Source organism: Pezoporus flaviventris, unplaced genomic scaffold, assembly GCF_033815535.1.
Source record: "Pezoporus flaviventris isolate CSIRO_AGI_PZ_B2104156 unplaced genomic scaffold, CSIRO_AGI_Pfla_v1 ptg000213l, whole genome shotgun sequence".
In the NCBI taxonomy this organism is placed as follows: domain Eukaryota; kingdom Metazoa; phylum Chordata; class Aves; order Psittaciformes; family Psittacidae; genus Pezoporus; species Pezoporus flaviventris.
Genome location: NW_026892761.1, coordinates 3,643,552 through 3,670,877, shown reverse-complemented (window position 1 = coordinate 3,670,877; position 27,326 = coordinate 3,643,552). Strand labels below are relative to the sequence as shown.

The 27,326-nt window shown below is 42.5% G+C and overlaps 1 protein-coding gene across 3 annotated transcripts in view; it reads left to right on the top strand.

Moving 5' to 3' along the window:
- Positions 1 to 3,275: 3,275 nt before the first annotated feature.
- Positions 3,276 to 27,326, top strand: part of OSBPL2 (oxysterol binding protein like 2) — a 34,887-nt gene continuing 10,836 nt past the window's right edge. Inside the window, exons 1-8 of one of the 3 annotated variants that reach the window (XM_061441838.1) lie at positions 3,276 to 3,427; positions 4,192 to 4,290; positions 16,480 to 16,644; positions 22,833 to 22,980; positions 23,226 to 23,301; positions 25,000 to 25,134; positions 26,187 to 26,284; positions 27,136 to 27,318. In XM_061441838.1, coding sequence (XP_061297822.1) covers positions 16,608 to 16,644; positions 22,833 to 22,980; positions 23,226 to 23,301; positions 25,000 to 25,134; positions 26,187 to 26,284; positions 27,136 to 27,318 — 677 coding nt within the window. In that variant the 5' untranslated portion in view covers positions 3,276 to 3,427; positions 4,192 to 4,290; positions 16,480 to 16,607. Of the gene's footprint in view, positions 3,428 to 4,191; positions 4,291 to 10,050; positions 10,216 to 16,479; positions 16,645 to 22,832; positions 22,981 to 23,225; positions 23,302 to 24,999; positions 25,135 to 26,186; positions 26,285 to 27,135; positions 27,319 to 27,326 lie in introns of those variants that run through there. The other 2 variants (XM_061441839.1, XM_061441840.1) reach the window with 2 other exon arrangements.

Genomic DNA, 27,326 nt, shown 5'->3' with positions numbered 1-27,326 from the left:
AAAAGAGGCTCAGATCCTGAGCTACCCCTGGCTGAATGGGTGCAGCTCTCAGGGAAATTATCACTGAAGCAGAGCATACAGGCTGTTGTGTCTTTTCCTTTCCTTGCTGCTACAAAGAACATGCTTATTCAGCCTTTTAACAGACTGGCTATTTCTACTTATTCAGCTTTTGCCATGTTCCTCATTATTTATGGATTCCTTTTTCTCTTGAATTTCTTTTCTTCAAGATTCTGGTTAAAATTCGTGTGGTTTCAGCACTACCATGTTTTTTCACTAAAGTTTTATCAGTGTTAGCAATGTCTGATTTTTTAAATGTCTTTTTTATATTGAAATAATCTATGGGACATGAGTTCTTTCACAATATATTCCCTTTCTTAGAGCTGGCAGCTCAAAATACACAATTGATTTCAGGATGCCTCGCTTTTGAGCTGAGATGGGATAGAGGAGGAAATGTTTATTATTTCGATTGTGGAAGATCTCATAGAATCTTCCACAGAATCAAATCATAGAATCCCAGAGTGGTTTGGGATGAGAGGACCTTAAAGCTCACCCAGCTCCAACCCCTGCCTCGGGCAGGGACACCTTCCACTGGAGCAGCTTGCTCCAAGCCCGTGTCCCACCTGGCCTTGAGCACTGCCAGGGATGGGGCAGCCACAGCTTCTCTGGGCACCCTGTGCCAGCGCCTCAGCACCCTCACAGGGAAGAGCTTCTGCCTAAGAGCTCATCTCAGTCTCCCCTTGGCCTGTCCCTACAGGCCCTGGTCCAAAGCCCTTCTCCAGGTTTCTTGTAGGTCCCCTTTAGGTATTGGAAGAGAAGATACTGGAAAACAAGGTCTATTTGGATGTTTCCCATTTTGCAAAGTGGTTCCTGGCTCCCAGGAGTCAGCCCATACATGTTAGGAGTGAAGTAGCTGCCTTGGGCCAGTGGCTCCTTTGGAGAAGGAGAGAAGCAGCATTTGTCTCTGCCCACATACAACTGGTGAAAGACAATCAGTGTTTTTGCTGTGATGTGCCACATTTCCTGCATTATCTCTATCTCTCAGGATCACTGGGGTTCAGTTTTCCATTCGGCCCTTCCTTACTCTGTTGCAATTTGGGTTTTGTAAATCTGCTGCAGCGACAAGGTTTCCTTGGGTTAGTTTTCTAAGCGGGTTGTGTTGCTCCACAGGAGAGAAGCATTGGGGTTTATTACAGGTGGAGCTGATGGTCACACCTCTGCCTAAGACCATTGCTCAATACTTCCCACTGTAAAGCCCCGTTTTAATTGCCTTTAACGTTGCAAAACTCCTGCCAGTGAGGCAAAATTTTCCATGCCAGCTCCTTTAAAAAGTAACTGTTTTATCCCCTCATTGCCAACACAGGAGGGAGAAAAACAGAGAACTATTCTTCTGCCAGTCCAGCCTGGGGTTTTTGTGAGTTTACATTGTTAGGGAGTAGTTCCATAGTATCTAACAAGGGAATAAATTGTCCATGAGCCTTGTTATTGCTAAGCTTGAGCATTTAGCTTGAATGCCCATGAAATGCCTGGGAGAAGGGGTTTTGTGGCAGTCTCAGAATGAACATATCTTCAATTCACACCTGGAAAAGCGGCACAAATTCAATATTCCCTGGTCAGGTAATCAGTGGATTTCTCTTAATGCTTTTGGAGAACTCTTCCAGAGCAGCTCCTTAGTCATGACAAAGGCCTGTTCAGTCAGAGAATACTTTATATTCATCCTTACTTGTTGGTTGTTGCCTTTGCTTTTAAGCTGTAATAATAAGCTCTGTTCTTAATGTTGAGTCTATGACATTGAGCAATCCAGAAGTGGGCTGCTGAATCAGGGCTTACCGGAAAAGAAAGAATCACTTATCCAGGCAAACTGGGAAACTCTTAAAGCCAGATTTGGAATTGTACAGATTATCCTCTACTCCCAAAGATTTGTATTCCCTAAAGATGAGTGTAATGACACCTGCCTTGCAACTTGGGAATGGGTGAATGCAGGGGTGAAACACGGGGGGTAGAAAGACTGGAACCAGAGGGACCAACAGACACCCTCAGAGCCAGTCAGAGGCACAGGCTGACACCCATAGAAGCTGTGGTTCCCCCATCCTTGTCAGTGTTCAAGGCCAGGTTGGACACAGGCGCTTGGAGCAAGCTGCTCTAGTGGAAGGTGTCCCTGCCTGTGGCAGGGGTTGGAGCTGGAGGAGCTTTAAGGTCCCTTCCAACACAAACAGGCTGGGATATTATGATTTTATTGTATGACTCTAAGCTTTCAGGTGTGAAAAGGGAAGGATGGAGACATTTCAATGGAAAAAGAGTTTCAGTTCTCTGGTCACGGAGGAAGCTGCAGTGTCTGTGCTCAGAAAGGCAATGGTAAATCAAACGAGCAGAACGGGTGTTATCCGGGAGAAATGAGTCAAATAGGTTTTAAACTCCTGACTCACAGTTCTTACACTCGCATCAGCATCTACAAATCCTCTCGGTTGCTTTAGCGTGCCAGTAATCACCGTCAAGGGGGTTGTTACGAACTTGCCTCCAGTTACCTGTTGTGTACCAACAAGTGCAAGTTCAGGGTGAGGCAAATCACAGCACCTGCCAGGTTCTGCTTGGGAACAGCTCCAATCAGCCCATGGCTTTGGTGACCTTGTGGGACTTCCAGATGTCCATTAACCTGCTCACATCCATCAACGTGCTCAGAGCAGCAGCTGGGCAGGGAGGATGTCACTGGGGTGAATGCATGGCCTGGAAACCCAGCTGTGGTGTTGTGTGACCCACGGGTGACCACTGATGTACCTCAAAGCGCTAGAATGTGATGGAAAAAACCCACAACAGTGGAATAAACCCACAAAAGTGGTTAAAATCCTACTGGAGCACAGCAAAACACTGCACACACCAGCACAGGCATAGCGCGACATTGAGAGACGGGAGTACAGCCACCCTTTTACACCTTATTAATAAAGACACTTTGTTCTACGCAGTCGTGGTGAGCCGAGCTCACTCTCTGCAGTTCGCTGATGGTACAAACGTCCCACAAAGCACAACGGCCGATAACGTCTCCAGCATCACCGTGTGCGTTTGCATGACAGAAGCTGCACCGTCCCCTCCGAAACGCGCCCGGTCCAGCGTCCCAGCGCCGCGGGGAATGCCGGTACCGCTGTCATCTGCATAGACCCGCCCCCTCCGCCGCGCCATTGGCCAGCAGTCTCCCCAGCAGTGGTGCGGCCCGGGGCTGTGAGGCTCGGCGCTTCATTAGCATTCGCCCCGCCTCCGGGCAGGTGAAAGGGGAAGCTGATTCGTCTCTTCGTCAGCCGGCGGGCGCGGCTGCGCTCTGCGATTGGCGGAGAGGCGCATCACTCCGCCGCGGCGAGGACCGTACTTCCGCCTCGGTGTCAGCGGTGCTGGGGTGGGAGGGTGTTGTGGCGGGGCCGTCGCGGGAGCGCGGTGTCAGGTAATGCCGCCGGGCCGGGCCCGGCCCGGCCCTCGGGGGGCTCCGCGCTGCCGCGGCGCTGCCCCGGCGCTGCCCACACTGAGAGAGGGGCGGCAGCGCCGCCCCCAGCCCCGCCCGGGCCCGGCGCGGCCCAGCCCAGCGGGGCTGGGGGTCCACTCACCGGTGGGCCGCGGGCGGCTCTCCTCAGCGCCGCGGGCTGCCCGCTCGGTCCGGCCCGGTGGAGCGGAGCGAGGCGAGGCGCTGGCGGTCACCGGGCCAGGGTAACGCGGCTGCCTCAGCGCTTCGCGCCCGTACCCGGTAGAAGCGGGATCCTTGGCCCGTTCGCTCTTCCTCCGGGCCGGGTCGTAGGCCCGTGCGGCTGAGTCGGTAGCGGGTTGGATCCAGAGAACCTTCCCTCAGCCGTGGCGGGACCCCGGGCTGAGTGGCAGATCCACTGTGTTAGCCGTGGGGCCGGGCAGGGGGAGGCAGCGGGGCCGAAGGACGGTGCGAAGCGCGGGCTGCAGGGCAGCGGGGCTCTGGCAGCACCGGCGGAGGGATAGTTCTCGTTTCTTGTGTCCTCCTGATGCCTTTTGGAGCTGAGTGGTTTGGCGGAGGAGCCTGTGACACGCGGTTCCCCAGATAGATGCGTTGAGCTCAGCTTCAGCACCGTGCAGGAGCCTCAAGGGGCCTTTAAGGCCACAGCTGAAGCACAGCGAACAGCCAGGGTTTATTAGAGTTTGGGTTATTTTTGTTCTTCAGTTACCTACTCAATGTTTCTCTTACAGAGCTCCTGAAAGGGAGACAAGCAAGATGGGGAAAATAGCAGGAAAAAGGCTTTTTTTTTTTAAATAACATGCCACCAGAACTTCTGCATGGTAACAAAGGTATACGTTATGTTGCCATTTATTTAATTGGGGTATTAATTATGTTTGTGCTGTGTGTTTGGATTCAGGGCTCCTCCTGGAAGTGGTTTGTTACTCCGCAGCACTTGCTGGGCTGAGTTTAACATGGGGGTTCAAAATCACTTCTGTTTTTTATCTGCCATGGCCTCCTGTTTCCCCTCAGAAGCATCTGTGAGAGCATGTTACATGCAAGCAGATACTGCTTTCATTTACTTTGGATTTTCTCTATTAAAATACATAGCCTTCATTTAAGATTTCAAAGAGTAGAACGGAGACATGGGCCTGCAGTGGAGATGAGCATTACTGTGCCACTCTTTCTTAAAGCTTATGCATGCAAGAGAAATCTGCTCCATCCCAACTTCATCTTCCAAAGTTCTATAACTCCAGTTGACATCTGGGGGCAAGCACATATATATCGTATTAACTAACTTTATACCAGTGTGCTCTGGGACTTGTGAAACCTCAGGGCAAGTTCTGGAAGCAGTGACTTGGGTAACTTCCAAACGTACAGCGCTGCACCGTGGGATGAAGTAGGAGAACTGGCTAAACGAGCGCAGAAGCAAGAAGTTGTGAGCAGTGACTTTCCCCTGAGTAACTCTCTGGGTTTTCAGTCCCTGTAAACAGAACTTTCCTTAAAATAGTTGTCAGCTCATGCAAATGTTTGACCACGTGGTAGAAAGTTGAGGGCAATCGAGGGTAAAAATCAGGAGTGGTTCGTAATGGTGCTTTCCTGAACCAAGAGCACCTTGTAATGAACTTGTCACTTCAGGGAGTGCTCCAAAGGAAACACTGAGACATCTGCTGTCCAGGAATGAGCATCCCATTTTCCTCCGAAACTACTCAGCCCTGCTAAGATAATCTTACAAACAGAAGATGCACTTTCAAGGTATAAAAATGATGATTAGACAACAAACTCTGTGCCTGTGAGTAGCTGAAGACTAGAGAGGTTAGAGGCATCAGTTGTTGCAGTACTGAAAAGCAGTGTGGTGCATGGAGTTCTTTGGTTGCTAACACCTATGCAGATGTACCTGGTTTGGTAGCTGAGAAGAGAGGATGATTTTCACTGTTGGATGGTTTCTTGAAATCAATTTTAATTCTTACTGCTTTCTACAGTGTGTGCTTGCTTAAGCTGAAAGGTTTTATGATTGAAACTGTCATTTCTTTAAGCCTTTCTTCTTGTGAATTCTGTCCTGTGAACTTCACACATGCTGACCTAGAACAAAGGTGGAGAGCTTAGCTTTCTGTTAGTGCTGGCTGGAACACAAGCCAGCCAGGCTTTTGTGCTTTGATAAGGCTGTGTTTTTAAATCGCTGTTTGTATTGCCAGTCAGGTGATTTATTGCTGCTGTTGTTTGAAAGTGAGGTTCATATGCAGGTACACTGAGGTTTGGAGCAGATAATTCATTAGGTTTTGTATTTGAAGTAACTTGTCCTTGAACAATGCAATGTTACATCATGCTGCTTGGTAACTAGAACTTCTGTTCACAAGCTGGCATTGATTTTGTCACCTGAGTCATGAAGATGTAAGAAATGTCTGTATTTGGCACTAATAGGATGTTTTAACGTGCTCAGTGTTCAGTCTGTTCACTGTGAAATAACTAAGCGCTTGCTTTTCTTACCTTATGTGGAAGAAATGCACAAAATCAGGTGTGCAAAGAATGTGTTAAACATGGAGTGCTCAACATCTTGAATGGTTTTGCAGAGGTTGTGTAACTCGTCACAGGGACATCGTCACCAAAGTTGGAAAGCGAGAGCAATGAGCAAGTTGGTCACCTTGTATCTGCCAGATACGGGACTGTGATGTTTCCTGTTGCAAGAAATATGTATTGTATGGATTCTGTAGATATATAGACACTGTAGAATTTGGAATTAAAGTATGTATTATTTCAATCCTTGAACCCCTAATATTTACAACGGAGAAGACTGTATGGTGATAGTGATTTACTTTGTATTCTTAAATGCTTGTAACAGCAAGTTGCATGAGAGCAGTGAGTGAATAGAACATGTCAAATGTGACATACCATTACTTTCAGTGGTTCTCTTCAACAACTTCATTCACTGCGCAAAGATAATGTCTTAATTTTCAAGGTTAATAAGTTACAAGAATAGACCGAACTTACTTAAACTTGTTTTATTTTCTTTTAAATACAGTTACAATTGGAAATCCATTCACCAGTCTAGACAGATCCTTTAGATTATTTCAGTATGTTTAATTATGCACATAATTTAATGAGACAGACTCTTGGTAAATTACAGAAGCTCTTCATGCAGGAAATGCAGGAGGCTGGACAGTGTTGTCTTCCCATGGTGGTTTATGAATGTGGTGGGAGCAGGCACAAAAGGTGAATTGTTCCTGCAGCTGCAGAAATACATCTGGACCTTTTAATCTTGTCCCTCTTGGTTTCATGATCCCAAACTTAAACTGTATATTGCTCTATGGGACATGTAACCTCTGTGGTTGACATGAAACTGAATGGAAATCTTGGTCTGTGGCATTTCTGTTTGAGTTCAGTTCCTTTCCTGTGCTCTTGAGTTGGTAAGGTTGTGGCTGCTGGGAGGGAAAGAACCTTTGGGGTATTACAAAGAAGGCTGCATGCTTATGATACTTGTCAAGAAGCATGTCTTCATGAATGGATAACTTCATTATCTTTTTGCTAGCATTATTTCTACTCTTCAGAGTAATTTTGCTTTAGGGCTCCCAAAAGAATTTGTTAATAGATTTCACTGGGGTTTGGTTCTGGTGATAGTTTCAAAGTAATAATGATACGATGAGAGTTTAAATTTGGAGGTGTCTATGGTTCATGTCACTCACTTCAGACCTAACCAGCTGCAGGCACTGAGGTGGAGTCCTGATGTGCCCATGGACTGAGTGAGAATGAGAATCCTTCCAATAACTCTCAGTTACGAAGCCTGTACGTGTTGAGGCTGCAGAGAGGCTGGCTCATCAGCCTGTTTGTAACGGGCCATTAGCAGTGCGTTTGTTGAGGGGATGAAATTAGAACCTTGTTAGAAGGGCAAAACCTCTCCCCCTTGTATGTTCTCTCTAGATTTTGCACATCAGTTGTGTTGAACAGTTGTTTAATAGCGAAACAAAAAGCTATGCATCTTTAGAGATGCAAATAACTTTATTTACATGGTCTTATTTTGTCTTAAACAGAGTTCTAAGTGCTGTGCAGCTGTTTTATTATCTGAGTTAATGTTACTCAGGCAGATAGCTGTGTGGATTCTTCATTAAAAAACTATTTGGATATATTTGTCCTGTTTTCAGAAGTCAAAAGTTTATTGAAATATGTATATATACTGACAACAGCAAACATAGTAACACCCTTACACTGGAATCCATTGCGTATCTACTATAAATGTAGCTTTAAAGGGAATTCAACCACAGTAAAAACTCTTTCTAAAGCTTTTTTTAACTTGTGGTACCATCTTTAAACTCTCTAACAAACAATGTGCCAGCTGTGTGCATGTGCTGCAGAGCGTCAGTGTGTGAGGAATCAGTGGTAGGCATAAAAATACGGTTTCTTCTGCCTTAGGGCTTTACACTGGGTTAGTCAAGTGTTGTCCTCCTGCTTCATTTGCAATAGGACTGCTGCCATAATAGTTTAAGAGTCTCCATAAAAATGATTTGTAAGATACCTTGTAAAGAATAAATGTGAAATTACACATGCCTGGAGAAAATGGGGCCACAGAGACAGAGCTTTAACAGTGTCTCTGAGTAAGAAGATCTATAAACTTAAAACTGTACCTGTTTTTACCATTCTAGGGGTTTTCTCCACTGATGTTACATGCTGTAATTTTCTCCAGTGATCAATTTGTAAGGTGGTTATATTATGATGGGAGAGATTCAAGCATACTTAATTTCACCTTCAAAGGAAGTTTTGGTTCAAAGAGAAGTGTTCATAAATGGTTAATTAGACATGTACTGACACTTGAGTCCAAAGCCACTGTGCTTGGAGTTATTGATTACTTCCCACCATGTCACTTAGAAATAAGATAAAACAAATCCTCAGGTAGCTGCTAAGAGTCAGAGGTTTTACAATGCAGTATTGAATTACTGATTTTCGTGACAGTGTGGTTAGAAATGAGCTGGTTTATCAGTCGTGATCAAGCCTCACATCATGCATCATGTGGAGCAGGCATGTAAACCAGAATTTAGTGTTTTTTTACAGTTGTGGGCAATGAAATCGTTCCCAAGGGAAGGCTACAAAGTCTGAAGAATGCTACAGTAGATGCTGTCAGGTGGAAAAATGTCTCAAATATTCATGGAATGTTAAAAAAGGAGCATATTTGCAGAATTCTGTGGGGATTTTAGTGGATTGTTTTGCATCAGAAAATATGAATCTGCTGGAATCAAGTTTTCTTGGTCTGTTTGTTTGCTAGGTTGGGTATTAGTTCTGTGAGGCAGTGTCCTTAGCTATGGAATTTTTGGCTGCAGTGAGGCTGGAGTTAGCCATTGGTTCTGTAGGTATCTGAGCACTAAACTATGGGGGTATCTTCTCTCCAGTTTTATTTTGACAGCTTGTATCTTCAATAAGTGATTCTTCTGATAGCAGCACTGTAGCTCTGTGCTGGGGGCAGCACTCAGAGTGTGGGACAAGTATTGTGGTTCTGGTGCAGAAACACATTCTGTTGCCTGAACTCAGTTGCAGACCAGACTCTGAGTGTTTCAGTTGGCTCTAATTCTTGTGAAGCATCACCAAAAATCTGTATTCCTGAGAGAATAGAATGTGATTCTTCCTACCAGAAATCTGTTTGTTCAGAGCTAAGTTTTCAGATGCTCAGTTTGCTGCCACTACTGCTGTTAAGTGCTTTAAAAAGGTCAGCAAAACTATCAGCTTAGGATGCTTTGCTGCTTTGCTTCTGGGGTGGATAGACCCACATAGCTCCCCCCCGCCCCGTGGGATGTGGGAGAGAATTCAAAGGGCAAAAGCAAGGAAATCTAGGGGAAGAGGCAATGACACTTAAAGGAAGGGAAAGAAGCCAAACAGAATAAAGAAAAACAACAGAAGCAAAAGCATTTGCATCTTGGTGGGAGATGCTGTTACTTTCAAACGCTGGAATAAGAAACAAATCTAACTTGGTAAATAAAATCCGCTTCTGGATTCTGCCATTTGTGTAGCTGTTCTCTGGCTGAAGAGACTTTAAGTGCATAATAATTACAGCAGGTACCTGGACTGCCAATTAAATTGACTTCTTGGCTAATTTTTATAGATGTTTTAGCTCCAGTGTAACCTAATTTCATGGGTCTGTTAAGATTCATCCTTGCTGCAGCTTTCATTCAGAGATGAAACACTGCAGTTTGATGCTTTCAGGAGATGTGTATGGAGCAAAACCCACATGAATATTTATCTTGTAGTTCAAGCTATTTATTTCTATCCCTTGAAGTACTGCAGCTATGTTTTATTTCAGCTGGCAACCCAAGAGAACATGGGCTTGGCTCTTATTCCACCAGTCATGCTGTAGACTGTTGGGTTGTTTCATTTTCCTTATTGTTTTTGATGTTAATGTGAAGGGTGGGTATATTTGATCCTCTACTGGCTCTTTTGGAGTCCTTTTCTGCTCAGAAGCTGCATCCTGAACGCAGGAAATGAAGCTAATGAAAATGCTGCTTTTTATTAACATTTTTTTAGGTGGATTAAACAGGGCATGGTGTGAATTTTCCTTTGTATGGAGCTACTTTCAATCCTGTCAATGCTATTTCTATTTTATTTTGTTTTCTTGCTTGCAGGTGTTCTCCCTTCAAGTGAATAAACTGAATTTGGTTTAAAACCTGCTGTGAAAGTGCACATCCAACAAAACCTTGTTAGGCCTGTTAAAAAGCTGAGGAATGTGCTGCTTCATCAGTTCTTTGGTGGCGCTGTAATTCCAGTGCATTGACCTTCCAACACCTTTACTGCTCATGCTGGTGAATGTCTGTGCTTATTTTCATGACTGCTTACTGTTTCTGATCTTGGACTTAACTTCTCCTTGATCTCACAAGTAGAGTGTCTGTATAATGAATGTGACCTAGTGGTTTATAGATGGCTCTTGGAGCTAGAACATGCTTTCAGAGCACAAATTCCAGGATTTACAAAGGAGCAGGATGGTGTTGACAAACAGTGGCTTTCCAGAATTGCTGCATGATGTGAAATTTCAGCTGCTGGAGGAATAAAACACTGCAGCTATAGTCAGTCAGCCAGCCAGCCATCAAAATGGAGCTTGCTGAGCAGCATTCCAGTCAAATAAGCTGCTCCAGCTATAAATGCTTACCTCTCTATGGAAATGGTTCTTTTGAGGAGCAACTTTTGGTTAACCAGTTGGGTCTTTGTGGAGGATCGACATAGAAGAACAAGTCAGTATGGAGTAACTAGTTATGTTGAATTAACCAAGTCATAGTAATTGCATGTTTGAGCTCATACAGGTTGTTTTGAACAGGTACTCATGTTTGGGGTACTTTAATTGTAAGTTCTGAAGATCCCAGGGTCTTGGAGATACAGAAATTAGCTGTTAATTTTTAACGTTGAAGATGGGATTGGAGAAGGAGCAAGCATGCATGGTGGCGTTAGGTTAGCATAGGAAATTACAACTTTTAGTACTTGATAAAGCTGTAAGCAAATGCAGGCATGTTATGGACAGCCATTCTAGGTCATCTCTGCAGCCTCATCTGGTGGGGAGAGAACAGGTACACATAGATGCTCGCATGCAGATCACAGAACACATTGATACCTTTTAAAGTGATTTGCAGAGTCTTGCACTTTTGTTGTCCTGGTTTTAAAAATAAATTCAAGTGGGTGGAAATGGTTTAAAATAGGTGGAATGTGCAGAGTCTGGAACTGATCTTACTGACACTGGATCTCTGGAAAAGAGTTCCATGTGCCTTTTGCTGAAGGGGACTGTGAGCTTGTACCTGACCCTCCAACCTGCATAGAGGTAAGCTTTGGAAAGCAAAGCCTGTTACCAGAAGAGGTGACGCATCACCTGATACCTGTCCCCGTTGTGTTCAACGCAGTGCTTGACACAACACTTTGTTTGACATATTCATAACCAGGTGACTGGCAGCTACAGTATGACTTTGTTCTTCCTTCATCATGGGACTGTGGTGTAGGTGGTAGGAATAGTTACACTCTGCATTGAGGATGTGAAGATCACTGACAGAAGCATGTTATCTCCTGAGGGTGAGCATCTTGGGATCTGCCTTGGTATGTTTTGTGACCATTGGTGTGCTGTGTGTGTTTAGGGACAGCCCTTTCTGTTTGTTCTCTCTATCTGTAGCAAATGTACCTCTGGAAAGCTGTATGTCAGTCTTAGTAATTCCTCCTTGCTGCAGAACCTGTTTCAAGGTGTGCTATGGATGCAGTGCAGGTTTTCATTGTGTTCCTGCAGTATTCATTACAGCTGCGTTCTTTGTTTTGTCCTTTGCAAAACATCCCCATGTCCTTTAAGGAGAGGACTGTCCATGGTCATCAGTCATACAGGAATGTGTGAACCTTTTCCGGTAAATTATGGGAATTTAAAGGAGTTTTAATGAGTAACCCACTTTTGATTAGTTGTATAGCACTAGGGAGACCTTTTAATAACAAAAGTGCAAGACAGACTTCTTGCCTGTGTCAGTAGTAGTTACTTGTATTTCCATCCCTTACCTGTTCAGGCTTTGGGGTTCTTGTTTGGTACAACACTGCGTTTCTATTGCAGCATTGCTATCTGCATTTCTGAGTTGTGCTAGTGGAAAGCATAATGTCTTGTTTAACCCGTTTGTGGATGGTTTTATATCACGAAGGTGCAAAGCTTGTTTCAGAGGAACCAAAGGTAGTCCTTTGAATAGATGATACCAGAAGCTTTTACAAGTTTTTCACTTCAAATTCTCTTGCTGGTCTGGTTTTGTATATTGGAGGCATTGGCATGAAAATAAGCAAAATGACTAGAAAAACTGGGTTCTGCCCAAATAACTTGTTCAAGACTCGCTTCAGTAAGCTCTGTTCAGCGTTGTTCTTTTCTGTTAATTGCTTTGCCACTCACTTTAAAATTTATTTCCAAGAGCAAAATCATATTGTGAATATTCTGGGCAGCCAAACACAGAGAGTTTCTCAGGGCAAAATATAAGAGAATAGAGCCTGCAGTATAGATTTACCAGCCGACGTTGAAGTTGGACTCTTGTGATGGGTATTAGACGGATTTGATGTTTTTATCTGTTGTCTTTCAGCTTGAGCTTCAAAACTAGCATCTTTCCTGTAGGAGATCAAGCTATTACAAAAATAAACCCAGATATGGCAGTTTGAATCCATGCACACAAATCCTGTAACAAATCCAATTAGTATATACCAATGCCTAGCCTTCAAATCTGAGGAAAGAGATGAGCTTTGTTGCTTATCTTGTAAACCACAAAATCTGGGCTGCTTGTAGCCAGTGCTGTGTTGTCATCCTTAAACTGTGAATTTCCAGTTCTCTTACGAGGCCTCCATTTGCAGCTTTTTCCTGTTATTTGTTAAATGGTTTCTCTAAAGTCTCTCTTTGCCATCAGTGACAATACAGCTGATGGCAGCTGGTCCTAAGCTCCTGAAGGCACCCTTCCTTGAAAGGCAATTTTGGTAAGAGCTGTTAACTGCAATTGCCAGTGTGTAAGTGAGTTTTTCTGGGTACATCATGGACATGGGGAGGAAATGCAGATTACAAATGCTGAATATGAAGCAAACAGGATGTTTTCGTCTTCTGGCATTTCAGCCTAATTGAGAGTAACTTTTTGCTGTTCCTCTTAGCAAGAGGAAAGGACTTAATCCGTGCTTTTTGGCTCATGAAAGCTAAACGCTGTTATTGTGTCTTCAGCTACATGCAAATTCATAGTAACTTCTAAATAAAAGAACTGAATGTAAAAGAAGTGATCTGAGTGTTACGTTATTCCTAGTGTAACTGATGCAAAATATATTACTTTGTCCTTTTACAAGCGCTTCTAGCATCTTAGGACAATTTGTGATTGTTATTTAAAGTGACCTCCATGATTATTTTGTAATTTAGGTAATGGTTACAAAGCTTGTATATAACTTACAGGGATATGACTGAACTTTCAAATAGAATGAGCTTAAATTGTGGTGTGAGGTGCCTATCAGGAGAGCACAGGGTAACTCTGGCGTTCAGTTAACTCAAGTCTTTGATTCTAGTTCCTCCATTTGTACTTGTGTTTTCAGAGGAAAGCTTCATTGCCTTTGTAGTGCAACTGCATTCTGTGGGATGTAGTTCCGCTTCACAAGGCCTTTTGTAATGCAGCTATTAGCGTGCAGGAGAGGGGAGCAGAGAAGCTGGTCTTCATCTTTGTGACCTGGTTTACTCCAAGGCTCTTAATAATAACTGGCAATCTTTTAAATCATACTTTTTATGTCTTAGTGCCTTCTATACAAAACTACAGCATACCAGAGCTGCTGTTACAAAGCATCTCTGGAGCTTGCAAGCTGATATGCGAGGTGGCTGTGTTTGGGTAGGGAGCCTGAGGACTTGTGCTCTTTGCATTTGAACTGAGCCTGAGCAGGGGTGGATTTTGAACTAGCTCCTTTTTATGTGTTGCAGGTACATACAAGGCTGTTTCAGACCAGAATCCCATTGCATGAGCTGTGTGCAGCAATAGGCTAGTCCTGCTGCAGGAGCTTCAATAAAAAGGGAAGAGGCAAGAAAACATGGTGAAAGTGAGGGAATTGTAGCACTGGTCATGAGAGGGCAGTGTCTTGTGTGAAATCAAGTTTCCTTCTGGAATTATTGGCTGCTCTCTTGCTAAAAGGATGCAGTATTTGCAGCCAGTTGAAACCTGAAGCGTCTTGCATCTTTGAATAGAATCATAGAATGGTTTGGGTTGGAAAGGACCTTAAGATCATCCAGTTCCAACCCCCCTGCCTCACCACCCTAACAGGAAAGAACTTCTTCCTTATATCCAATCTAAACTTCCCCTGTTTAAGTTTTAACCCGTTACCTCTTGTCCTATCACTACAGTCCCTAATAAAGAGTCCTTCCCCAGCATCTCTATAACCCCCTTCAGATACTGGAAGGCTGCTATGAGGTCTCCATGCAGCCTTCTCTTCTCCAGGCTGAACAGCCCCAACTTTCTCAGCCTGTCTTCAAAGATACAGTACCTTGGAGGATTAAGGAAGCCTTCTAATGTAAACTTCATTTTTGGCAAAGGAGTGGATTCATTCCAGTGCACTGATAATTGCTTCTGGGGTCAGCAGTTGTCCTGAGAGGTTCCTGTTTCTTGTTGCAATAGTATTCTTTGGATTCCCTCTTTCCTCCCCTGCTATAAAGGTTTACATAGTTGCATCCTCAAGGACAGATTTTCTGCAATGATAGGACATATTTGGAGACCTTGGAAGAGAGACTTCCAGATAATATTGCTGGTAGGGCTGGGAAGTTTGGAGAAACTCCAAGGCTGACAGCAGCTTTGGTATGAACAAGCATTTTTCTTATAGAGTCAGGGACTGGCTTCTGCTGGGCAAGATAACACAAGGATAGGTGCACTGACTTGTACTTCCAGTACAGATTTAGAATGATGTTATCAGTTCTGCTGTTCAGTTCACCCAGATACGTGAGCTAGCTGCTGCTCTGGAGCCAACTGTTGTTAAGAGGATTTCTCCCTTTCACATCTGGCTTGTTAATGTTTCGAGCTGTTGCATCCTGGCCTAGAAGAGTGCAGCACTTTGGCAAAAGGAAGTCAGAAACTTGTGGCTGATGAGCAAGAAAGTTGAAGGTTTAAAGGTCTCTGACTGGAGAACAGCACAGGAAAAAGGAAGGAAACTATCATCCAGCTGAGAGCAATTGCAACAGCGCTGCAGCAACAGTCAAGAAAAGCAGATGCATAAAGTTTTGTCCTTGTGGAGATGAGGACTTGTAAATAAGAAATTGTTGAAGCTCAGATACTCACTATGGTGCCGAGGTTGATATAAAATCCTGTAGTGGCAGGGAAGTAGGGAGTTCCCAAGGGAAAAGCGGCAAACTGAAATGCCCTGTCTTGACAGACGTAGGCGAATGCTACATTCATTGACTTGGATATCTGAGTTCCAAAATGGGCTATTTTAGTTCCTCCTCCTGAATGGAGAATTGGAAGGAATGTATATGTGTGAGGCATTCAAAAAGCTTTTGTTCTGGGCAGTGAGGTAAAAAGACTTGAAACACAGGAGGAATTGTGCAGTTCAGTATCTTACAGAGAGGAGGAAGGAATTGGCTTCAAACATGATGAGCTCTTCTACTAGGTGTAGAGTGTGCTTCTGGCTTTGTTTCTCTTGACTGGAATGCAATTGTGCAAGTTATAATTACTCTGGAAAAATTACTGTCACAAAAGCAGTGGGATCTTCAAGGGTCATAAAAAATTGAGGCTGACAGATTGAGGTTGTTTGGGAGGAGATATTGATAGCATTGCCATGCTGTCGTTTATCATCGTGCACTTGGCTTGTCATTGGTACCTGGTGAACATTTGAAAGTGTGGAAACTAGATTTCCTCGTTATTCTCCTTAGACTAAAATTGGGTGAAGTAAAAATGTTTGTTACACCATTGCCAGCCATCTGGAAAAAATCTCCTGTAGTCTGTCCATAAAGCTGGAATGCTTCATCAATCTGTAAGTTACTTGCAGTTTGCTTGGTTTCACTGAGGAAATCTGTTGTTTCTTTACACTCTCCCTCTAAAGAGGAACATCTCCAGTTGTCTCAAGGATTCGCAGCAGTAGCCTGACAAAGCTTCTGTGATGGTCACTGGCTGCTGATTGCATTATGTACAGTGAGGCCCAGTGTTTCTATGCAACATTGAGATTCCGAGATGTCAGGTTCTCTTCTTTGTTCCCAGCTTTCTTGGTTAAGGATGCAGAAGGGCTCATCCTCCTGCTGAAGAGAAGTTTTGTTCTGCCAGCTGTCTTTTTCTTCCTTCAGCTCCTTCTGGCTGTACTTGCCTGAAATTACCTTACAGTAAATAGGATGTTTTACAGTAATGTATATGATGTATTCAGAGAGAGGAGTGTGGTATAATACATCAGCTGTTCTTGTGGTAGGTAGTATTTGTCTTCAGAATGACTTTGATAACAAAGAAGGCAGTTTAGTTATGAATGCAAAAACCCATCTTTTACCATGGGAAGAAACAGGAAAATTAGTATTTGTCAAATGTGTGTGTTTGTGCACATCAGAAATGTGGAAGTTGCTAATTCTGCTTTCCTGTCTTGTCAAATAGATCTTCTACAGCAGCTGGGTATTTGCAAAAGAAGACTTGGACAGCACACAGATACTTCATCTCTAAATCAAGTCCAACGATGCATTAGAGGAAGCTGGAGTGGCTGCACAGCGATTTCACACTGAAGGATGAATAGTGAAGAAGAGTTTTATGATGCCGTTACGGGTGAGTGACAGGCACAGTGCCAGCCACAGACTGCATTGTGTGTGTGCTGAGGAGCTGCTAGTGTCTTGCTAACATATTGCTGTTAATGAATAAATAAAAAGTAAACTGCTGCTGGTGGAACTTGCAGTGCTATTTTCTGAATAGAAGAAAGGAAGGAGTATAATTCAGGTTCAGACTTGGAAACGAGGTGGGGGTTTTTGATTAAAGCTTAGTGCTGGCTATCAATTTATAGCAGTCCTTTAGAGGCCAAGTCTAGCTTTCATTTTCTGTAAAATGCAGGTGATTTAATAGCAGCTTGAGAAGTAATAATTTTAAGACCTTTTGAAAGGTGAAATGTCTTCCATGGATTATTTTTGTTGTTATTTTATTCATTTCTTTCTTTTAATGGAAAACTTATCCTGAAGAATTGAAGTAGAAAATGTTTTTCTGGTCAGGAAGAAATTACTGTAAAAGTATGCTTTTACAGTATGTAAAAGGGAGCCAAAAGCCTTTGCAATCCACTGCTGTTTCTAGGAAAGCAAACATGAATCACTTCACACTTGAGCAGTGTATCAAATGGAACTTTCTTTGAACTAATAAGGATGAATGGTTATTTATGATATGGTTCTGATGGTGAAATAAAATGCTCAAAGTGTTTTAATAATAAAAAAGAAATCCTGTCAAAGATCTCAAACAAGTTTAAAGTTTTCCACTTAAATGTTTCCTCAGAAGTCCTCTAATAGAGGTGAAATGAGAAGTGCTGGCTGTGGTGAGTGTAGACTGCTTAATGTAGAATCATGGGAATACAAAGAGTATAATGGGAAGCATGAAAGCTGAAGGAGTGGAAGTAGCATGGAAGATACAAGTGGTAAGGTAGACTTAGGCATGGTCGGTTGGAGATTCATATGATGAGGAGTAAACAGAGGAAGCTGGGTGAAGCAGTGTGACTGACAGTGGGCTAGATAGGACTTGTCACAAGTATGTCACAGAGCAGATAAGGATGTTTGCATTGCATTCATGCTGGGAGTGATGGGGGCTGCTGCTCCTAATCCAGCTGTGAAATCAAATCATTGTACTGTACAAATCTTGAACACAGTGTATTGTTCCTGTATGTCTTAATGTTTCAATTCTGAGAGCTCAGGACCACAGCTGTAAATGTACTAGGCCTTTTTCCCACTGAAAAAGGTGAACAGAAACATGGCTCTGAGGTCTGTGTGTACACCTTTGATGTTGATGTATTCCTTTGTCTCTTGCTGCAGAAATACACAGCACTCGGTGCTTGAATCATCTGCATTTGAACACTCTGGTTTTGTCATCTTTCCTCCTCTTTTTCCCTGTCCTCGACCTCAGAAGGTTGATTCCCCTTGCGACTGCTCTGGGTGGTAATGACTTCTGAGCTATTGTGTGTGAGCTGTTCTTGTACCTGGCAGTCTTGGCTGGCTCTGCTCAAAAGTGGATGTTGTACATCAGTTCTGAGTGCTCCTTGTCCTGTCCTAATCTCAGTCTTCCACAGGGAGGAGTGTGATGGCAGGAGGGAAGTTTCTAAGCACAAGAATAACTGGTGTCTCTATAGGCAGAGACACAGCCTATACACAGCCCTCTTCTGAGGAGTTTGGTCTGCAGCAGCCACTACAGGAACTAAATGAGCTTGAACTTTTCTCCTTTATATATGTTGCCCTGGAGTGTGTCCCACAGGTTTAAGAGGAACACTAAGTTTGGAATAGTTGGTTTCAGATTCTGCCTCCCTCAGGACTGGCTTTAAAGACAGGTGCTCAGTCTCTTTCTCCAGCTGGATGCTTTAGAAGCTGATGACAGTTTGAAGGATTACTTGCACAAACCTAATAAAGTTGAGGCCCAGTTCTTTGTAGCTGTGTCTTGTCCAAGTCATATAAATGTGATGTGAACATTAAAACCAACTGTAAGTAGGTCTTTCTGCGTTCACGTTCCTGAAGTGGCGATGCCTGTAGCAACTCTTTGCTCCTGTTAGCACCATGGGCTGTGTGTCTTTCAGACAGTGCTTTGCTGAAATTTTTAGGATCTAATGGATCCTCCTTCCTTGAGGAAGCCGCAGCTTTTCTGTAGTTATTAACTGATGGCATCCACTTCTAGAAGATGGATCTGTCCTAAGGAGACCCCTGGGTTTTGTTGCGGTGGATTTTATCTCTTCGCCTGGAAGTTTCCTGCTTCTGACACTGTCCCCGTCACATCCAGAAGACATGCTCACGTGATGGAATTACATGCTGTGTGGCTGGGAGTCATCCTCCTGGCACATGGTTTGGCCCTGACTAGATGATGACTACACTTCTAACACAGTCCATCCTGCACATTTACATGGGTGATGAATTGAGTTAGTGACTGGTAAAGAGCTTCCATGGAGAGAAGTTTCTCTGCAGAGGTTATTAACATTGCTGATTAGTTGGACACTTGACATCCTTACTTCATGAATGAGTACTCCCCTTGGGAATCCCTTGGGAATGTTACCTGTGGTCTCGGTTAATTCTGCTTTTTTCTGAGATGCCGGAGGTAGTTTTCTCTGAGACTGGATCAGATGAAGTGGTTGATCCTTTGAATTTCAGATTCCTTGAAATTGCATTTGAGATGGGGAGCGCACATCTTTGATCACTGCCTCCAGTCTGTGTCACCTTGGGTTCATTAATCTCATTGCAGACTTCTTAAAGACCGTGCCATCAGGTTCTGCTCTGTCAGAACTGTATCTTTCATTAGTTCTGTCAGATATCTGCTTGCCAAAATGCTTTGTGGAAGGATTGCCACAGAATAGAAAAGTGCTTGGCCAGTTACCAAGGTAATTGGTTTTGACAAACATGAATAGTTTAGTTTTGCTTTTGAAAGTATTGACCTGCAGGTCCATGGAAATCATGTTCTGTGCCAGGTTCACGCAGCCTGGTGTGTTGGTGAGGATGTTGTCCTGTTTCCTGTTGCTTGGCTGTTGTTCACTTTATTGCTTTCACTTGGGGAGGAGGAAGTGAGGTATCTGCTGCCAGATTTCTGTTTTCATAATGTCTGAATCAAATGGGATCCGTGGATTCTGTCATAACCTTTAAGTGCTGTGGCTCTGTGAAAGGCCAGGATGCCTCATCCGTGTGTTGTGAACATGGACTTGTTTGAGAAAGTGGAGGGTGGTAATTTCTGGCAAAGAAAACATTTGCCTCTTGCTTCACTGACTACCTACACTTCAGTGGATTTATCCCTACTGCTTATGTCCTTTTTCGGTCTGGAGGTTCGCAGTGCTGGGCTGTTTTGATTCCTGGCTGAGTGACAGAGCTTAATTAGCCTTTAAGGAAGTTGCTGACTGTATGAAAGGGGAGGTCTTGTGTCTCTGTACATGACTCATAGGACCGGGTGCTGCTCATCTCCCTCCTAGGCTGGTGCAAAGCGTAGTCTGTGGGGACTTGTTTCACTTGCAGGATGTGGAAGAAGAAGAAGGCCAAGAGAACTAGAGTTACTGGCAAGTCACTTTTCTTTAAGCTCTTGAAATAGATTAATGTGGGCACCCAATTTAAGTGTTTGACTGTGAAAATTTAAGACTTAAAAGTAGCCCTTAACAGATATAGTTGGGTCTTTTGATTAAGCTAATTTATGACATCTTATTTCTGTGTGTGGTCTCCTATCCCCTTTCAAATCCCTATTTTTATCCTCATTCCCAGTGGCTTTCTGCCACTGTCCTGTAAGTAAAACTTACCTACTCGATTTTGCAAGTTAGTTCAAGGCTTTAATGGCAGCTGGAGGAAGGTTCTTTCTGTAACTTAGAAAAACTACAACAGATCATTTCAGTCAACTGTTTTTATTCCAGATCAGTACTTTGTGAAGTACATTCTCTGGATAGTTCTTCACTATAATGCTTAGAACTATACAGAACTATAATATGTAGAACTTCATTGAGAAACAGCTTTGAAAACTTTCTCAATGGGCTTGTAGACAAGCCAGCTGATACTGAAGGTTGAAAGTATAGTTGGAAATCTAGTGATTATCTGTCTTTGAACTGTAGTGATGGTTTTGGGTTGGTTGGTTGGTTGTGGGTTGGGGGGGGGGGGGGGGGCGTTAAAGTAACCAGGTGCACTCTAATAAAGCAGACTTTATACTTCTGCTGTATCTTAATTTTCTGGAGTAGGGATTTAATTGTTGTTGTTTGTGTGCGAGACACTTGTTTGAACTGACATTTACTGATTGTTGTCCATAAATAATACATATGCCTGAATCTAAATTCCCCATTGTGCTGAATAGGAACAGGGCAAAACAACTCTGAATCATGGAGAAACAGAGAGACTTGTGTGGATAAAAACCAACGAACATTTGATAGGATTTGCAAGGTTTCAGGTACAATGTAATTCCAGTAACGTTTTTCATAACTATTCCCTTATGAACCATTTGACTATTCCTGTTGTGAAGGTTTGCATTTACATTTAGGTGTGTTTATCTTATTGAAGTGCCTATTAAATGTGATGCTGTTTCTCATGTTGAGTATGCTTATCACCTTTCTGGGGGAGGGTAAGTGTACCAGAAAGCTTATCTGGTTTTCCAGCTTCATCAGACAAACTACTAAAAGCTATTTTGCCCAACAGTACTTGCCTTTTCCATCTCCTTGTACTGTAACAGGTTCCCAAACAAGTTAGTATGTGGTTAGAAATGCTGTTTTAAAATCAGAAATATTTTGTTGTGGATTGACTGAAGCTAGACTTCAGTTTAATGACCTCAATAATATATATATATATGTATATATATGTGTGTGTGTGTGTATATGACTGTCAGACTTTCCAATTAAGTACTAAGGCTGCTAAGGTGTGGTTATTGCTATATAATTACATGCTTGTGACATCAAAATGTAGGAGATGGTTTAACACATGACATCACCCATCACAGCTGCTGTTTACCAAGTAAGATCCTATCGGTGGTACTTCCTTGTGCAGTTTTGAATGTTACTGTCATGGTCTTTATCCCTGAATGGAAGGAACACAAAAATGAGCATTCCTTAAAGAACTGTATGCCAGTAAATACTCGTTTTCATGTTGCTTTTGGACTCTGGCTCTTAAATTGGAAGCTGGAAATTGAAATCATCTTGAGGTTCTTGATGAAGAATTGACCCTTGTGGCACTCAGAAAGGGTTTCATGCTCTTTGAATTATTTTCAACAAAGGTATTCCTTTATTACAGTGATTGATGAGCAGTGCTTTCCATTGTGATGCTGTAACAGTTGTGAAGGAGGCTTATATTAATGTGTCATTTTAGGGTGCTCAGTATTGGTGCTGCAACTGATCCTTATTTGTTGTTAGCAATTGATTCTGCAGTCAGTTTCATCCAACTAGTGCTTAGGGCTGCTTGATGACAGAGGTTTGTGTTCTGTAGGTTCCCATTGCTTTTATTAAAGCTGTTCAAAGCATCTTGTTATGGGGGGTGCTGGCATTTACTTACAACAATGTTCCAGTAGCTGTCTACCCAAGTGGATGGAATTGGGCGATAGGAAATGGAGCCACCTACTTTAGGTCATGCTTTCAGTTGCTTGTAGGGCTCAGGGAATGACACCTGGTGTCCACAGGTTCTTGCTGTAACCATTAGGGAAGTATTACATAGTTTGCACACGTGGATGGCAAAAGGAAGTTGGAATCACAGACTGGTTTAGGTTGGAAGGGACCTACGATCATCCAGTTCCAGCCCCTGCCACAGGCAGGGACACCTTCCACTAGACCAGGTTGCTCAATAGGTATTAGATAGCCTACCTTTATTTTGCTCTAGTTGTATGCATGTTTGCTGCTGGATTTTGAAACTGCCCTTTTCTCTTTTACTTGCTCCTTGCCTGTTTGCAGTATAAGAAGGCGAATTTAAGTGGTTTTAAGTTCTTTGAGAAAAGCTTCATAACTGAGCAAAATTGTTGCAATCACAGCGCAGCTCTGAAGAAGAGACAATGCAGTGAATCTGATCAGGGCCCACCGAAGAGCCTGTGAGCGTCTAAATTGGTTTTATATTCAGCAGAGTGAAAAAGGAGTTGAGAATGCTCGATTCTAATGCAGTACTTGGCTCTAAATACTCTTTGGACATGAGGTCACTTAATAAAGTGGGTTTATGCTGATATTCTTTAAAATTAAATAACCTGATGTAAGTGTACTTATGCTATGAAAGCTATAAAACGTGAGTGGCACTCTGGGGCATAATATGGTTCCTAATGAATGCAACAGATTTCTTATGGCTTTTATGCAGGCTTTGATTCTGACAATTCTTCAGGAGACTTTTCAGAAGCAAATCATAAAGTTGCAGAAATGCTTGATCTAGATCCACACCAAAGCGATAGGACTGGGAAGCATAACGGAGAGACAGAGATCCAAGAAAATGGAATTAAGAGACACAGGTAAACATGTACTACTACACAGTGAATGAGAACTGAGTAAGTGCTGGCTCATTGCCTTTTGGGGCATTACTGTTCTCATTGGAACAACTTAATTCTCTGCATCTGAAAAGACTTTCTGTTGTCTGCTTCTTAAGTCAACTGCAGGTGAATGCTTTGCTTCTTTCATAAAGTACTTCAATACCTACAACTGAAAATGACTTGTTGGATAAGGGGCTGATAGTGACAATTGGTTTTTCCACTTACAGGACGTCGTTACCTGCCCCAATGTTTTCTAGGAATGATTTTAGTGTGTGGAGCATACTAAAAAAATGCATTGGACTGGTAAGTGAGCTTGGATGAAGCATGCTGAGGTCAGGGCTCCTCACTTCAACTGTTCATTTTATTGCTGAAACCTTAAGAACAATATGTGGTACATTTTGCATTTTGTCCTGTAGGAGCATCATCTTAAACTGCAACTCTGAATTTACTACCATTTACTAACAGCACTATTTCCTTACCATCTTTAGCTGTTGGAGCATGTGGATTGGTACATTTGTAATGCTGTCCTATAATAACTGGACTAAAGCCATTACAAATATAGTCCAATGTGCTTTGATCAACACAATGTTTTTTTCTGCCTTTTTTTATTCTTTACGTAGCAAAATGTGATTTCAGGGCTTTATTTTGGTGTGATGGGGAGGTTTGGTTTGGTGTTTTATTTTTTTCTTCCCCTCCATAATTTAAGCAGTTTGTCCCCAAAATAATTTGCTTTAATTTGATGGGAAGGATATAAAAGTTTGGGATCTGTTGGAGTTTCTTATGGAACCCACTAAAGCTTGGAGTATTAATGGTGTGATGTAATGGGCTCACAAGATTTGTTCTTGGACTCCCAGACACAGATGTTTACATCGCTCTGTGTTGTTAAAGGACCCTGATGCTTGCATTGTTATTGATCATCACTGCTGTTTTCTTTTAATCCTTTAGGAATTCAGTTACATTAGTTCATTGTTATTAGGAATGAAAGGGATGTTCTACACTGGAGGGCTGTGCTGCCATAGCTGCTTTTTAGAAGCATTAATCCTTACATTTATCTCTAGCCTAGGTCTGCCAGTACAAGCCTTTGTGAATGCAACAGACAAGTCTGTAGCCCTTCTGTTAGCTTACCTTATGTCACCTAGGAAATACATGTGTACTGTCAAAACATCCTTTTGTTAGGATGAGTGACCTATCCACTAGAACACTTTGTTTTGACCAAATCAATTGAAGTCAGTTGGATGTGATGTTTTTCTCCTTCCTGCCTGTGACACTATGAGGAAAATGTTGCATGAAGTTCATCTGGTGGCATTCTCCTTTCTGCTAAGTTTTAATCACTTCAGTCATTCTTTAGTGCTCAGTCATGAGTGCAGCCTTTTAATTAAAGAACAAAATTTGCCTGGATATAGTAAAAGAACCTGGAGAACTGGAAATCTCTGTGCGAGGTTCATGTCTGCCTTGTATCCACATGCAAAATGAGAAACGTTCTGATGCAAATAACAGGTTGCTGAAATAAAGCCACGAAAATTTGTTAGAGCAATTCAAATGCTATTCTTTATGTAACTGTTCCTTTCAAAAATTAATTTGTGGTTCCTGCAGCAAAATAGTTAAGATTTTATGCAAATAGGTATGTGAGGATTTCAAAGGAATGCGTGGTACTTAAGTATCAGTAATGAGCTAGCTGGCACGTTAGTGCTGCTATCTATGGAAATCCTAACATCTTGTGTTTCATGTGGAACCACAGAATAGAAGGGAGCATTTTCCTTGAGTTTGCTAGGTTTGCTGCATCCATTTTGCTTGTTCTTTCAGATGATAGTGGGGTTCTGCAGCACTTTTAGCCCCTTCCAGTTGTAGCACTTAGAGGTCTGCTAGAGACTTGCCAAATGGCTTTTGAAGCATGCTATAAATAAATGAACCCACAACTTATTTTCACAGTTGTTGTTGTTGTTGTCAGTTGTTAACTTCAGTGTTGTGTCTAAGGAATTAACTTATCCTTTTGTTACATAGGAGCTATCTAAAATTACAATGCCCATTGTTTTCAACGAGCCATTGAGTTTCCTTCAACGGATAACAGAATATATGGAACATATATACCTCATAAATAAGGCTTGTAGTCATGCAGACCCCCTGGAAAGAATGCAGGTAAGTAACAGCTACCACCTCTGCTTAGTTGAGAGGAAGATTTTCTCTCCCAGGGTCTTCTAAGACATTTTCTCACTTGAGGAAGTATTTTGTTCTTTGGGGCTATCATACGGATGCCCATTTTGTCTTTCTAGACAAGTTTCTTGTTTCATAGTGGCTGTATCAGATACCTTTGGCACTTTCACACTTGATGCTGAGCACAGAGTTTGAGGCAGAAGTCTAATACAGGAGATGCCACGACTGATGATGTCCAAGGACCTCAACCCTTTTCAGGCCTTCTTTTAACTGGGACGTTGGGGTTTTATGTGTTGTGAAGGTGAAATCTTGGCTTTAAGGCACCCTAAATTGACTTGTTTGGTAGCTCCATGATTTTTAAGTTCCTGAATAAAAAACTGCTGTGACTGAGACAAGGTTTGCCACTCTTTCCTCCAAAACTGGTGGTTGTTGGGAGCAGAATACAGTACCTGGCTGGTCTCACAACAGGGAACTGAATGCGGTAAAGCCAGGTCTATGTACGTTAGGTTATACTGGTATTGCTCATAGCTCTGCTTAAACTTAAGTGAAGCTGGAATGTGTATATTGTACTCTGTGTAGCACATACTCCTGCTTTTCAGCAAGCAGGAGCTTCCAAGTGTCTTTTGTACTTGCTCGTATGGTTCAAGAAATCCCATCTGTGTTAGAAATAATGCTTGTCTGACACTAGAAAAGCTCTGTTCTCCATGAGCTGACTGTGAGGACAGTCAAAAAAGGAGAAAAGTAGATTTAAGAAAACAGGCTGTCCTCTTTGAGGTAGCTGGAGGAGCATGGGGCAGAGTGAAATGTGACAAAAGTACAGCAAATAATTCCTTTTGGAAATGAGATTCTTGTTAACTGCTCATATTTCCCCACTTCTGTATCTGTTACTGTGTGGCTTACAGATGTTTTGGCCTGAAGCAATACACAGCATTTCCTGTTTGGAAGAATAATGAAATATTATAATGTGCAACAAATACATTCAACTTAGAGTTTTAATGTGCTGTTCTCATAACTGTGTGTTCTTAATTTGCTTCTAGGCTGTAGCTGCCTTTGCAGTTTCTGCTGTAGCTTCTCAGTGGGAGAGAACTGGCAAACCATTCAACCCACTCTTAGGAGAAACCTATGAATTAACCAGGTAATAATAACTTTAAATAAGGAGCTGGGGCTGTTTGTGTGTTTGTAGCAGACTTTCATGCTGGTTTGGTTGTTTATTCAGTGCAGTACATAAAAATCTATTAAAATACATGTCTGAGTAGATCTAAAATTCTTTTTTTTCCCCTTCAGGCTACCTCAGAATCTTTGAGAAGTTGTTATTCAAGTTGGTAATTTTATTTCTAGGTTTAGGCAGAGTATCTGAAGGGGGCCTACATGGATGCTGGGGAGGGACTCTTCACTAGGGACTGCAGGTTTAGTGTGAGGTGTCCCTGCCCATGGCACAGGGTTTGGAAATAGATGATCTTAAGGTCCTTTCCAACCCAAACTATTCTATGATTCTATGATAAAAACTGGTCCTTGTTCTTCTACCAAAGATATTTCCTGACCAGACACTCCTAATTACTTTAAATAGGGTTTGCTGATTATGTTGGATGGATCACATCAGAGTAACTCTGAAGGGCCTCCAGCTTGCTTAAATGAATGAGTGATGTGTCTGCAGCAGAGAAAAGAATTTTCAGGCAGACCTGCTGCTGCTGCCCAAAATGTTCCTGTATTTTCATGAGTTACTTCAGTGAAACATCTTCAGATGCATTTGTGGGTAGCAAGTTGTTCAGGTGTTTGAATGTGGGTGGGTTTGGGGTATAAAGAGAAAGCGTTCAGAGTACTGGTTCTTTCACTTCATTAATTGTAAATGTGTCATAGGACTAGAAAAGTCTCACTTCAGCTTCATCTAAAAATCCTTCACATTTTTAAAGCATTGAGTAACTCTTTTCTCCTGTAACATTAAAAAACCTACTTACTGTTTAATGCTCTTTTTTTTGTTGTTTCTAGGGAGGATTTAGGGTTTAGGTTTATATCTGAACAAGTCAGCCACCACCCACCTATTAGTGCGTTTTATTCTGAAGGCCTCAATAAGGATTTCATTTTTCATGGATCAATCTATCCCAAACTAAAATTCTGGGGAAAGAGTATAGAAGCAGAGCCCCGGGGAACAATTACTTTGGAGCTTCTGAAGTGAGTAT